The sequence below is a fragment of the Manacus vitellinus genome, unplaced genomic scaffold (assembly GCF_001715985.3).
Source record: "Manacus vitellinus isolate BGI_N305 unplaced genomic scaffold, ASM171598v3 scaffold_9_pilon, whole genome shotgun sequence".
NCBI lineage: Eukaryota > Metazoa > Chordata > Aves > Passeriformes > Pipridae > Manacus > Manacus vitellinus.
In genome coordinates, this window is record NW_021940917.1 from 21,359,700 (window position 1) to 21,373,052 (window position 13,353).

Below are 13,353 nucleotides of genomic sequence, written 5' to 3' on the forward strand. Positions count from 1 at the left end.
GGTGTTCGTGCGGGTGAGCGGGGGCCGGGCTGGAGGGGAGGGCTGGAGGGGAGCGGGGGGAACGCACCGAGCGGGTCAGCGCTGCTCCCGCGGTCCATCCGCGCCTTGGTGGTAAAGTGATAACACTGTTTACCAGAAAGGAAACACTTCTTCAGCCGCTCTTTTAAGGAAACAAGTATCGCGTTCCCCTGATTTCCCAGCTGTTGAGCCAGCTATCGCATTGCTGCGATATCTAGAGATAAAAATATTAGCAAGGCCGCGGGCCCAGCGTCCTTGTTCGTGCTTGGATTAAACCAGTATCCTAATCCAAATGTGGTGACTTCAAAGAACTGGAATCTTTCTCATTCCTGGTTCCTGTTCACCTCCAAAGTGTCGTGTGCCCCAAATCAGTAATCTGCTGCTTCGTTGCTATGCAATTACATCTGTTTCTGATACATCCAATTGGCTGTGTTGCAGAATTTTTTGTGTTACACCTGTAAGGAATATGTAGAAGATCTGGCAAAAGTTCCCAAGGCATTTTTACAAGTAAGTATTCTACCCTTAATATGTACGTGGGGTTGCTGCAACCAAGCTGATTTGTTATGTCCAGCTACAGGCTTGCATGAGGCTTCCAGGAATAAAAAAGTGGGTCAGAAGAAGCACTTTCACTGTTTGCTACAACAGCAATAATGAATCTGCCTAGGAGACACAGGAAAGGATTTATGGCACTACATGCTCTGTTGCAGCAGCATTATTTCTCCCTGCCCTATTAGCTTGGTGCTCTTTTTACTGCTGTGTTAGAACAGCTAGACAACATTTGACAGGCATTCCTTCTGGTATTAGTAGTGCCCTGGACAGCTGTCTTCTCCTGACTACTAACTACTGCCCTTTCCATTATGCCAGCGGGGCTGACTGATGGTTGTGCGTGGAACAAGATCAGAAAATTGATCTGGATTAAAACCAGTATCTTTCCCTATGGTTATTTGTAAGCTGCATCAGTGGTGTGACCTGTTCTCTGGGCAGCTGCACAAACAGGAATGACACAATGACAGAAAGGAGGAGTGGGCAGGGGTTGCTGTGGACAGGTATTTGCTGGGTAGTGGGAGACACCGGAGAAGACAATGATCTCCTGCTAAATGTGGAAGGTCAATCTGTCTCTTCCAGACTGATGATTGAAATTCTGTCATATTTTACTCCCAACAGCAGCACAGTCAGTGACAGAGACTCAGGTAATTGCTGACAGCAAGTTCATCTAAATCCATCTGAGATGGACTAGGAACTTGAGGATAAAAAGGGGAAATGTCTTTGGCAGCTTCTCTTCTCAGGACAGATATTTCTGAACTGTTCGACCAGTGTTACTCGAAGTGACATTTTCTTAATTTGACTCCTCAAATAAATGTAGATAGAGAATCAAAATCTGTCCATGCTTTTCTTAGTGTGAGTGTTTTGTTTTTAGGAGGGCTTCTTTTCATAATAACCAAAATGATTCTATATGGGAAAGGCAAGTATTACACACTAATGAAACTACCTTATATTTTATTAACTGTTTTTACTGGCATCTAAATGAACTCAAGTTTTGGCCTTATTTTAGGCTCAGGCCTAATGTTGCACCTGCAAGAGACAGCAGTATGTGTGAATGCAAGTTATATGTATTAATGTGTATCTCTATATGTAAATCACAGATATTTGGGCACCAATACTTCTGTGCTGCTTCTTTAGAAGTAGGTGCAACTGCGTGGAAATTCTGAATTTCCAAAATTATAGCATGTTGCAATCAACTGCAATCAATCAGAAAGACAATGCTACCAATGCTACAGGAAACTCAAAGTTTACACATCTATAATTTACAGGTTCTCTTTAAAAATAATTTATTACTTAATAAATTAATGTTGCTTCTGACTGTGGGTGATAGCCAGGGTGAAGTCTCCAAACACGTAAGTGATTTTAATTTCCAATAATTTTAACTCAGTGCACTGTGATTATTAACTCAGGACGCCAGATTCTGCTAATGCTTCGAAGTCGTGCAGAAACACTTGAGTTCCTCTTTACAACTTCAATACCCTTGTTCTGTTCTAGGAAGCAAATGTGAGGCTTATAGTTATTGGGCAGTCATCTTATCACCACATCAAGGTAAATAAAATAGTCATTGAAGGTATCCTCTCTTGTGTCTTAATGGTCTGTATTGAGGGATTTGCTCTGAGTGAAAAGATGGTCTTTTGCAACTACAGAAAAAAAGGATGGTATTCATGAGGCAATTCTAATTTACATGAGTAAAGCAAATAACTAAAACTTTTAATTTAAAAACCACCAGGTTTTTAAGAAACATCTTTTTCTTTCTAAGAAACATCTTTTCTTGATTTCATCTTTTTCTTTCTAAGAAACATCTTTTCTTGATTTCATCTTTTTCTTTCTAAGAAACATCTTTTCTTGATTTTCTTGAAAAGATTTCATCTTTTCTTGTTTTTTTTTAAATAAAAACTGTTTTAATAAAGGCTGAAAAATTTTGGCCTTTAATTTAACATGACAAATACACAACTTCCAAACAAGAGGGGGGAGGGTGGAGTTGGCAGGGTATCAGTACTTTTTCTGTTGTCAGCAGACCCTAACCAGTTACTGCCTTAACCTTAAAAATATTTTTTGTGTGTGTTTGTGTGTGTGTGTGTGCATGTGTGTGTGTGTGTATGCATATATTTTGCAGCCCTTTTGCAGTTTAACTGGGTATACACATGAAATGTATGTAGATCCACAAAGGGAAATTTATAAAACGCTTGGCATGAAAAGAGGTGAAGGTAATAACATATCAGGTAAGAATAATTTTTTCACCTTATTTGGACTTACACAAACAAAACATGAATGTTCTGATAAAATAGTATGATTGCAATGTAAATAGAAAGTGAGTTGCCCACTAGATTGTCTCTTGTGAAAATCAGGAATCTCTAAACTATTCATAGCAGCTGTTCAGTGCTCTTGTTCCTTACATACTTTTGTGTTTATAGATAACAATATTTGGTGGTTTTGTTTAGTGCGGAGCCCTCATGTGAAATCAAACACACTTCTGGGAAGCATCAGGAGTATATGGAGAGCAATGACTGGCCCGGCTTTTGATTTCCAAGGAGACCCTGCTCAGCAGGGAGGAGCTTTGATCATAGGCCCAGGTGAGCTGCTGTGTTTTGTGTCAGAGTTGCAGCTCTCTCCTTCAGCTGTCTGCTGCCAGCTCACCTGCTGTCCCTGTGGATTCAGAGGAGACAGCCTTGTGTGCAACTGTGTGATTTTTGTGGCATGAAGGAATCTGCAAAGTGTTATTGCCTAGTCCCAGCTCCCACAGAGGTGGCACAAAGCTCATTACAGTCCTGCAAAAATTGATTGGAGTGCTGATGGAACAACTGCCTCGAAATTTGGAGGGGTTTTTTGACATCATGGCATTTACCTACAGTCTGTTTTCACGTTTTATTCGAGGCATCTGATGTTGTTTAGTAGAGGAGTAGTGCATGAAGGGGAGCTGCAACATGACAGTCATCACATTGGGAATAATTCCTTTCCAGAGAGGGTGCTCAGCCATTGGAATGGGCTGCCCAGGGAAGGGGTGGATTCTCCATCCCTGGAGGTGTTTAAGATGAGACTGGATGTGGCATCAGTGCCATGGGCTGGGAACCACGGTGGAGTTGGATCAAGGGTTGGACTTGATGATCTCAGAGGTCCCTTCCAACCCAGCTGATTCTATGATTCTCTGATTCTCTGATTCTCTGATTCTATGATTCTATGATTCTATGATTCTATGATTCTGTGATTAGGAAACATCATGCTACAGCAGATTTAAACTAGTTAGGTGCCTCAATGTTCCTTGCTTCTTTAACATAATTTAAAAAAAAGTTGTCATTGTTTAAAATACAGTATATTGTGCAATCTACAGATCTAGTACACATTTGTACAAGAACTAGTAGGAAGTCAGAATGCTGCTTTGATTTGCTTACATATTTGAATAAATAAATATTTTATTTAGTAATTTACATGTTATTCTCATTCCTTTCCAGGCAATGAAGTTCATTTTTTGCACCTCGATAAAAACAGGCTGGATCACGTTCCCATTAATACAATTTTGCAGCTGGCAGGAGTTAAAACAGTGAATTTCTCAAACAAACCCCAGATCATTGACATATGACACTGACATAATATATACTTTTTTTTAAACTTATGCTCTACAGGAACAATTCTCCAGTGAATTCCAACAAGCATTGGTAATGTTGTGTCTTTGTAGGACATCTGAAACCTTATCTAGAAAATCAGAGCACAGAATAAACTACCTGGCACTGAAGACAGACACAAAAGTGCTATTCCCATTGAGTACAAGATAATAAAAACTAAAACACAACTGAGGCTGATTGCAAAAAATCCTGGAGATTATTATTGTCTCATGAAACGATCTTGCTAATGTATTTTAAAAATCATTGTTCCAGATGCGGTAAACTCAAAAATCTGATTTTGGTCAGGAAGAACATGCCTTCAGCAGATCAACACTGTCTTTCAATCCAATACTTCTCAGCACTGTTTTAAAGCTTCAAGCACTGTATGACAATCTTGCATTAAAATATACCCTGAAAAGTCACAGTGTTGAACACTGGGACTTAAGCTTATACCTACTTTTGCATCTGACACTGGCAGACATTATGAAATACATTTCATAATTTTAAATAAATATTTTAAATACATCATCCATTGTCTGCAATTCTTTGTGTCATACAAAAATGTAGGTCTGTAAGACCAGGAAGAAGTGTGTCTTAAACATACATCTGATCAGGTTTTGGAGTCAACTACGTGTTTTCCTAGGCAGATTTACAGCAGAATGTTCTTTCTCTGGATGTATGTACTTTCTCTCAGAGCGAGAGGTCTCGGAATAAATTCTCCTTATTTATTTGTGTCTTAGACAACTGAACTAAGGACAACAGCAGTTTGGGTTGCAGTTCTGTCAGATTTCATATTATCCATTTTTCTAGAAATGTTTATGTTCAAAGTCTATTGCTTTCATTAAAGTAGATGTGCCCTCTTTCATCCACCAGCCACTTCTTTTTAGCAATTTGAAGACAAAAAACCATCCAAGATTTATGGAGGAGCATATCCTCCTCTGCAGTTTCTGATCTTTGGCCTTCTGTAAAATGCTGCTATATAAACTTAACTGAAAATTCTCTCCCCTTTTAAGCTTTAATGCAATTTTAAAATGGCATTTTGTGAAGAGGTTTGTTCCTAGATCCATTAAGGTCACCGGCAGGCCCAGAGCAGGCTCTGGAAAGAAAGCACGTGAAATTAAATGCAGAGTTCCTTGAATAAGAAAAAGCTTGCTTAAGAAACATACTGAGCAATGTAATTCTATTAAAGGTACTATACCTTAGCAAGTTATTAATTACATCCACATTTTGATACAATGTGTTTCTGAAGAGAAGGATAGATGAATACTCAGTTTCTTTGTAGTGCTTCCACTCTGCTTCATTCACTTGATAATCACAGCCAGGGACACTGACTCTAGTTCCACTTTGGTTTTGCAATCATTTCACTCTCTTGGGTGGTTTTGATTTTAAAGGAAGTTTTTGGCTAGCTGTTTTCCTGCTTGTTTTTAGTAAAATTAACATATGATGGTGATAGTTCTATTGCTGCTAATAAATACATTTAACAATACTAGCTATAGCTAAAGGAACGGTGAACTATTAAAAGGGCATGGAACGAAGTTGTAGTTTGACAGCTCTGTAAGTTGAAGTCATCCACCCTCACCATTTCAACTGTGACAGGAACCACATCACAGCCTCTGTATTATCCCAGCAAAATCACTTCTTCAGAAAGACTCACAAAGTGCAGACAAATGAGAAGAGGCAAGAAGACAGAGAGGAGGATTCGATAGAAAACAATCATGATATATATAGCCCCTGCATTTTGCATGTCTGGCCACAGCTTCACTAAGTTCACTGCAAGACAATGACTCCCATGTGCATAATGAATTGGAACAATGATGGTGACATGAATTGGTTTTCGAAGTGTCAGTAGAATTTTAGGTCTCTGGTGTTTAGCAAGAATATTTTAAGAAACGTAAGGCACTGGAAGGTGGAAGCCAATAGGTGATAAACACTGATCACACACTCAGCAGAACACTTCAGCAAGGGCTTTCTTCCACCAAGGCCAATTAGAGGGAGGAGGGAAGGGAGCAGTTTTCAGAAGTTCTTTTAACTACTAGCTTGATCTATTGCAACACCTATTTCAAATAACTGTGTGTTTTCAAGTATCGCTGTGTCTTAAGAAGCAGATTTAAACCCAGCTATTTTAACCTTCCACTTCAGCCCAGAAGGCTGCATGTCCCGGACTGGCTTTACAGCATCATGTCCTTGGGGACTCTTTCGGTGCTCGGGGCACCTGGAAGGCTGCGAAGCCCCGGGACGGGCAGCGGGCCGCGCTATGGCCGCACCGGCGGGAGCGGACCCGCAGCGCAGGGGGGTCCCCGCGGTGCCGGTCCCGCCGTGACCCGCACGGCAGCGCCCGGAGGGCCGAGGCGGCGCTCGGGGGTCGGCCCGGGCCCCCCGGCCCACCTGTTACCGCGGCCCCGCCGCCAGCGCCGCGCGGACACAACGGGGGGCGGCCGGCGGGCTGAGGCGGGCGGGCCGAGCCGAGCCGGGCGGGCCCGGAGCGGGCCGGGCGGGCCGAGCCGGGCGGGAGCGGGCGGTGCCCGCGGCCGCGTCAGCCGCTCGGGTCCCTGCGCTGCCTCGCTCCCCGCGGCATGAGGCCCCGGGCGCGGCGCGGCCGCCGCCGCCATGAAAGCGGAAGAGCTGGCCGAGCGCGGCGCCGCGCAGCCCCGGCGCCGCCCGCGCTCAAGAGGACCCGGGGCGCGCGCCGCGGCGGCGGCGGCTGAGGGCAGCGGCGGCAGCTGCTCCCGGCGGGCCGGAGATCTGCCTGAGGATCGCGGGTGAGGGCGGCGTGCCGGGCGCGCGGCTGCGGAGGGGGTGTCCCGTCCCGTCCCGCTGTCCCCGGGGGTGTCCCGCTGTCCCGTGCCCGCTGTCCCGTGTCCCGTCCCGCCGCAGCGGGCCCGGGACCCCCGGCAGCCTCAGCCCCGGCGGTGTCCCAGCCGGGTCTGTGCCGTGTCACACCGCGGGCGCTGCTCTCGAATTTGCGCGGCTCGCCCGGCGGGATGAACGATCGGGCAGTGCCGAGCGCCCATTGCCTGCCCGGCGCTGCCGTTCTCGGCTTGGCAGAGCGAACGGAAAACAACGATAAACACGTTTCTGTCCGTTCGACACGTTGTGGGGTGGGAAAAAAGTGACACGTTTCTCCCTGTATTGGGGTGTGTATATATATATGTGTGTATATATACATACATGTAGAAATCTTTCCCTGATGTCGTGCTTGCTGGCCAATGGGTAAAATAATGGGCAAAACGTCCCACCTCTTCTTGACACGGGAGTTGCCAGCAGGTTTATCTGGAGAGTCAAAATAGCTGGGTTTAAATCAGTCAGGTTTGCTCAGTCCCTCCTTTTTGTAACCCAAGGCGCCGAGCCGTGCTTTGTTTTGGCACAGGGACCTGCCTGTTTTAAGGAGCCTGCTGGAGCGCGGCCGGAACAGTTCTGTATTCAGATTTGAGTCTCCCCGGCTAAAAGACGACCTTGAGTTTAGTTTGCCTGAAAGCAACAATAACAACAATAAAAAAAACCCCAAAAACAACAACAACAATAACAAATCACTTTCTAAGTCGAGTCAGAATGTGAGAGCGGTAGTGTATTTACAACTTCTCATAAAAAGCAAGAGATAAACCTCTCAGCACATCTTTTGGAGGGACAGGGGAAATATCTGTGGACAGAGCAAGGAGAAATGTAAAGAGTAAACATGCAGAAAAGGCACCAGTGTACCTTTTCTTTCTGTGCCAGGAAACAGGGCTCCTTAAATTACCTAATGTGTCTTCTAGGTAACAGCACTTTTAGAAAACCGTAAGATCTTGTTTTGAAAATTGGGTATAGCGATGTGGGAAGAATGTAAACTCCCAAAGCTTCCCAGAATCTTCTTTTTAAAAAGCTTTGATACTGTTGGGGAGTAAAATCCTAAATACTTCAGCCTAAAATACAGCATTTTAGGCCTAATCTTCCCAGAGAAACATAATGGTGTACTTATCTGCAGAACGCTAAGGCTACAATAACTCCAGATGTGTATTTTTTGCTATAACAGCAACCATTTATATAGGAAATGGTGATGGTACAGTTCTAAGGTTGAGTGTAGAAACCCCTCATTTGACAGATGACGATTTTTTGATATCAGGTAATTTCAGTACCTGGATTACCGTGCAGGCCTGGCCAGCTCACATCTCCAGCAAACAGGTCTCTAACCATTGTCATGCAGCAATTGCTTGCATCTGATAATGTGTGTCTGACATCAACAGGCCCATTAAATTACTGTATTTTCTCCTTCAAAGAAATGCTCACCCTTTTAAATACAGTAGAGCAACTAGGTTTTGACTTGTGTTTTTTTAGTGGGATTTCACCATGTTCAGCAGTACCCAGTATAACAAATTTGATTAAAGTGCACTAGACTATTATATCTAATAATACTTCATTTTGTCTTGATCTTGCTGTGCACAGTGGCTACTCTTTACAAGCTTCTATCAATGGAAATATTGTCTCATTTTTAGTTCACTGCCATGTCGTGTTTTTTTTTAAACAGAAATCTTAAAAGAATAAGCTAACAGGCTTATCTTTTTATTCATCTGTTTTAAAGTTATGTCAAATTTTGAACTATCAGTTCTGCCTTTTTACAATGCAGTTCTGAGAAATTTGTAACTAGTTTTGGGCTGGAGACAGATAAGGTCTTATTCTTAAAAGTGAACATACTGGTAAATATTTGAACTACTGTAAAGATGGAGAGATCTGTGTTAGCTTATCTACTTACAGAAATAGTGCCAAACTTATTAAGAACACTGCAAGCTACCCTCATATTCATCTTTGCAAAAGATAGAAGCAGAACATAAACCCAAATTGCTGTAAACTTTCCTTGTGTGATGTTACTTTCATAAACAGCAAAGTTTCTAATCCATTATTTGCATGAATTTTATACTCAAATTACTTACAGTAATTATTGCATTTCTTTATTTTTTAGTGATTTGTATTAATCAGCCATTATTCGTCAGAATAATTATTAATCAGAATCACCTAAATATTTTTGTTTACTAATTAGACTTCTTCAAGAAAGCTGTTCTTTTAAAAATTGTTTTTGTTTGGTCTGTTAAGCTGCATGGTAAGCTTTATCATTCTCTCTTTGCCAACTAATGTGTGAGACTTGCTGGTATTAATTACAATTGCTGGAAGTGAGTGCATTTCTTCTGTTTATTAGAAGTGTCTTCCCATGTCCTTCTGATCTCTGAGAGAAGTAATTTATATAATCTAAAGAAAATGTAACAGTCCTGTGCGAGATGCTTGAAAGCTATTATTTTCCTTTCCTTGTCTGCTTTTCTTTGTCATTGCTCTGATTTTATAAGTAACACTGTAAAGAAGAGGTGGAATTATAATGTATAAACCTCAGGCAAAAGCTGTGTGTTTCTATTTCCCGTGGTTAATTCTAAAATGAAGTAACAACAATAACTATACATGGCATAAAATTTTAAGTAATACAGCATTATAGGGCATTTCCTGACATTTGTTTGTCTTCCTTCTGAATATATACATCCAGTTTGTGTACAGTGAGGAACAAACAACTTAAAGGATCCTCTAAGCTGCACTGTACATGCCTATTTGTCTTTTCTCCACTGTGAATCATTTTGCTTACACTGTCACTTGGATCTGAGAGTGAAATACTCAATTTAATATATTCATTGATTTTTTGGTTTTGTGTTGTTTTTTGTTTGGTTGGTTTTTTTTCAAACCATTGAGTTGTCTTTTTACTCTATTGCTGACTTGTCATGATAAACTTAGTGTCTTATGTATAAAACTATTTTTTTGAATGCTAAGGGCTCTTCTAAAAAGTATCATTAAGCTTACAACATTTTGACTATCAACACTTTCAATTAGCTTTTATTATGCAACTATCTTAGTACAAAAGCTGTACTCTTTCATCAGTATGACCTCACTTTCCTGTTAGTCCTTCTCAAAACTGAGATTTTGAATACCTGTTTGAGGCTTTTAGTGTCTAATTCAGAACTGAAAGTGCATGAAGATACATAGTATTGTGTACCAATCAAGAGCAGCAGAGTGCCAGGACTCTATTTTAGTAAGGTAGCAGTGTTGTTGATCACTCATGACATAGCCCTTAAAGTAATTCTTTCATGGTTTTCTGTTAAATAAAAAGTTCCTTTAGCTTTTCAGTGTGCTTTCATTTTCTTTTTCAGAGTTCAGGCTGTTGTTCTAATTGCCAACTCTGTCATCACCTAAATTTGAAATATCATAGTGATGACTGAATTAATCGTAGAAAAGACTAAAAAGAGAATCTTAAACAGTTTTGCTTTTTGTCTTGACATGGCTACAAAATTTGTCTTTCATATTTTCTGATATATCTTTTATGTATTGACTTTTAAGTGAAACACAACAAAATTCCATATACCAACTCTAGATCTAGAAATACACTTCTCTTCCTGTAGTAAATAACTCTTTGGTTACACTCCTGGTAATTCAAAACAGACTAACATTGGGGTTTGTTGTACTGTCAGTCTCTGAATTTCTCATCTAAGACATCTGTTTAACAACAGAGCTGTGGAACTTCTTTTTTTTACTGAAATAACCTTTGCTGATCATATGCAGACTTGTCCTACCACTAGTGTCTGTTCAGTATTTAGTTGTCTCATCACAGAATTGTTTAGGTTGGAAGAGACCCTTAAGGTCCTCAAGTCCAATGGTGACTCTTGAATTACTGACATTTCTTCCTTGAAGGCCTGTGCAGCAGAACCTGAGAAACATCAGGCTTATTGAGAGTAAAAGGAAGGATATTATTTTTTCGTCTCTAAATTCACATTAACCTGATTTTGAAGTAGCTCTCAGTTCTCTACACTGCAATCAGCTTGTGTAGACATGCCTGTGCTACCTTTAGTCTCACTAGTTGAGGTACCAGCAGTCACACAGCTGTGGTAGCCTAGTCCTCTGTTAGGAGTGTGTAGGCTCATTTTGTTGTACATTGGATGCTTACTCAAATTAATTTATGTATTTTAACTGTTTTGTTATATAAGGCTAACAAAATTAAGTGTATTTGAAGTATATCTAACATGCTGCAGTCATATCTCCTAATTGCAGTGCCTGTAAGGCAGTGAGCCCCACTCTCGTTCTTCTGAGAGATGATTAGAAAGGTCTGCTCCAGTTTGATAGTTTTAGGATGATTTTTTATCAGAAATTTGCAGGAATTAGGAAGTGCTGAAGCGCAGTTTATGTAAATGAAATACCAAAAAGCTAAAATTAGCAAAGGAAACATAAAGATAATAAAAGGGAAGCCTTGCTTCTGGCAGTTCAAACCTTTGTGGGGTCCTAGTGAAATCAGTTCATTAGTGTTTGAGTGTATTTTATGTATACACCCTCAATCCTGCAATCAAATGGTTAATGAAGGAATTCTCCTTTCTCTTAATTTCTGTTGAAAAAATCAACACACTAATCCTTGACTAAACAGAACTGGGAATATGTTGGGAAAAAAGCAGGTAAAAACAGCCATGGTGAGTAATACAGGATTTGGACTGGTAAGTCAGCAGAGAGGTAAATAAAATACACTTACAGGAAATTACTCCTCCGTGTAGCTAATTTCTAAAATCTCTCCATAGGAAACATGTTAAAAAGATGGAGCCTGGTGTTTCCATGATAGGGAGCAATTGTTAGCAGTGCACGGGAATGGACAGCTTGTCAGGATATGGGCATTAGGCACACACTGCTCTGGTTGTGAAGTACTTCTGTAAATTCATTAAATTCAGGTTTCTTTCATGTGTTTTTAGAGTAGCCGCAATTAACGTGGTCCAGAGTTACCATTGCAGAAATTGTATGCCAACAATTCAAAATACACACTGCTTTCTCAAGACAGGAATTCTTATTTTTGTTGGACATTTTTGCAGAAGCTGCGGAAGAATTTCAGTGAAAGTAGAAGCCCTGAGGTTGTGACTCTGTTATTCCAAATCCTGTTTAGGAGCAAAATGCTAACTTATTTTAAGTCTTTGACCTGTGCAAATTATATTTATTTTCATTTTGATCCTCCCTTTGTGTTTGAGGATTTTGGATTACTCTTTGTGTAGCGCTTTTGTATTTTCAAGTGATGTAAAGCTTCTGGGAAGAAGCTGAAGTGCAAGAAGGTAGCATGTCAGTTGGAGTACTACAGCCATTCTGCCCAGACTTTGATGCAGTTATTGTTTGTGTACAATAAAGAGGGAGAGCCCAGTCTAGTCGATAATTAGACTGGCACTAAAGGACAGATGCCATCGAGGGAGAAGTTTTGGCTGGGTATTCCTACTGTTAACACCCAGCAGGCTCGTTCAGTGAGCTAACTCAGAAGATTTTTCCTTGTAAGGAACCTGGTGGCAGCTAGCCATTAAATCAGTTTAGAAGTGGTGTGAAATTATAGCCTGGGGCTGTAGTGACATGTGTTTAATCTGGCAATGCCAGTTTAAACACAATCCCTAGATATCACATCCTCTCAGTTCTCCTTTCTGCTTCCTCCTTTGCCCTCAGTTCTCCTCCTGCCCACATTAGCTCACATTCTCAGACCAGAGGCAAATAAATCAGCAAAGCAGCTTTTTAAATTTTTTTCTTTTTTTCTCTTTTCTTTTTTTCTTTGCTTTGTTCTTTCCCCCCCCCCCCCTGCTTTTTCTATTTTTTTTCTTTTTTTTTTTTTTTTTTTTTTTTTAAATATTGCACTTGGCTACCTGCTGCAGTTTCTAATTCATGCAAATCCACCTTGATGCTGCTCAGCCATTAACACAGGGGTGGGGATAGATGCTGGGAAGCTGTGGAGAGCTGGGGCTCCCTCCAGCCCCAAAGCCCTCCCCCAGCATTACCTTTATGTGAAGCAGGTTTTGCCACAGCATATTTTGCATCCAGTTGGGATATCAGTGCACTTGCTTCTCCACATGTATTTCACTCTGTGGGCCAGTTTACTCACATCTTAAAAATGCATGGCATTACTTTAAATTTTTTGGTCCTTTGGTTTGGTTTTAGAGAATGCTTTGGTAAATAAATACTGGGAGGTACATTGCAGGTAATACACTTTCCATCCTGTCCTGCAGCTGCTGTGCTTACAAGATGGGACTATTAGGAGTTAAACAGTCAAGTCTGGGTGCCTTGCTTCTGCTGAGAGAGTAAGGAATGAGGTGCCTGACATGCCTTACTGTACATCCCACTGGTTGCACCTGACCTGTAAATGTTTAAGCCAAACAATTCACAACAGGCAACTGAAATGAGC

At 41.2% G+C, this 13,353-nt stretch overlaps 2 protein-coding genes across 2 annotated transcripts in view; both read left to right on the plus strand.

Moving 5' to 3' along the window:
- Position 1: 1 nt before the first annotated feature.
- On the plus strand, positions 2–4,688 carry PRXL2C (peroxiredoxin like 2C; the record flags this gene model as incomplete). The annotated part of the gene is made up of 6 exons (XM_008928653.3): positions 2–13; positions 457–525; positions 2,056–2,109; positions 2,678–2,783; positions 3,003–3,134; positions 4,011–4,688. Coding segments are annotated over 6 exons (501 nt in total), but the record flags the coding sequence as incomplete, so codon positions are not given.
- A 2,137-nt stretch (positions 4,689–6,825) lies between these two features.
- Positions 6,826–13,353, plus strand: part of CDC14B (cell division cycle 14B) — a gene marked incomplete at its 5' end in the record, with an annotated part of 43,828 nt that continues 37,300 nt past the window's right edge. The window contains one exon of the mRNA XM_018085958.2: positions 6,826–6,919. Within this exon, the coding sequence (XP_017941447.2) occupies positions 6,826–6,919 (94 nt within the window). The remainder of the gene's footprint in view (positions 6,920–13,353) is intronic.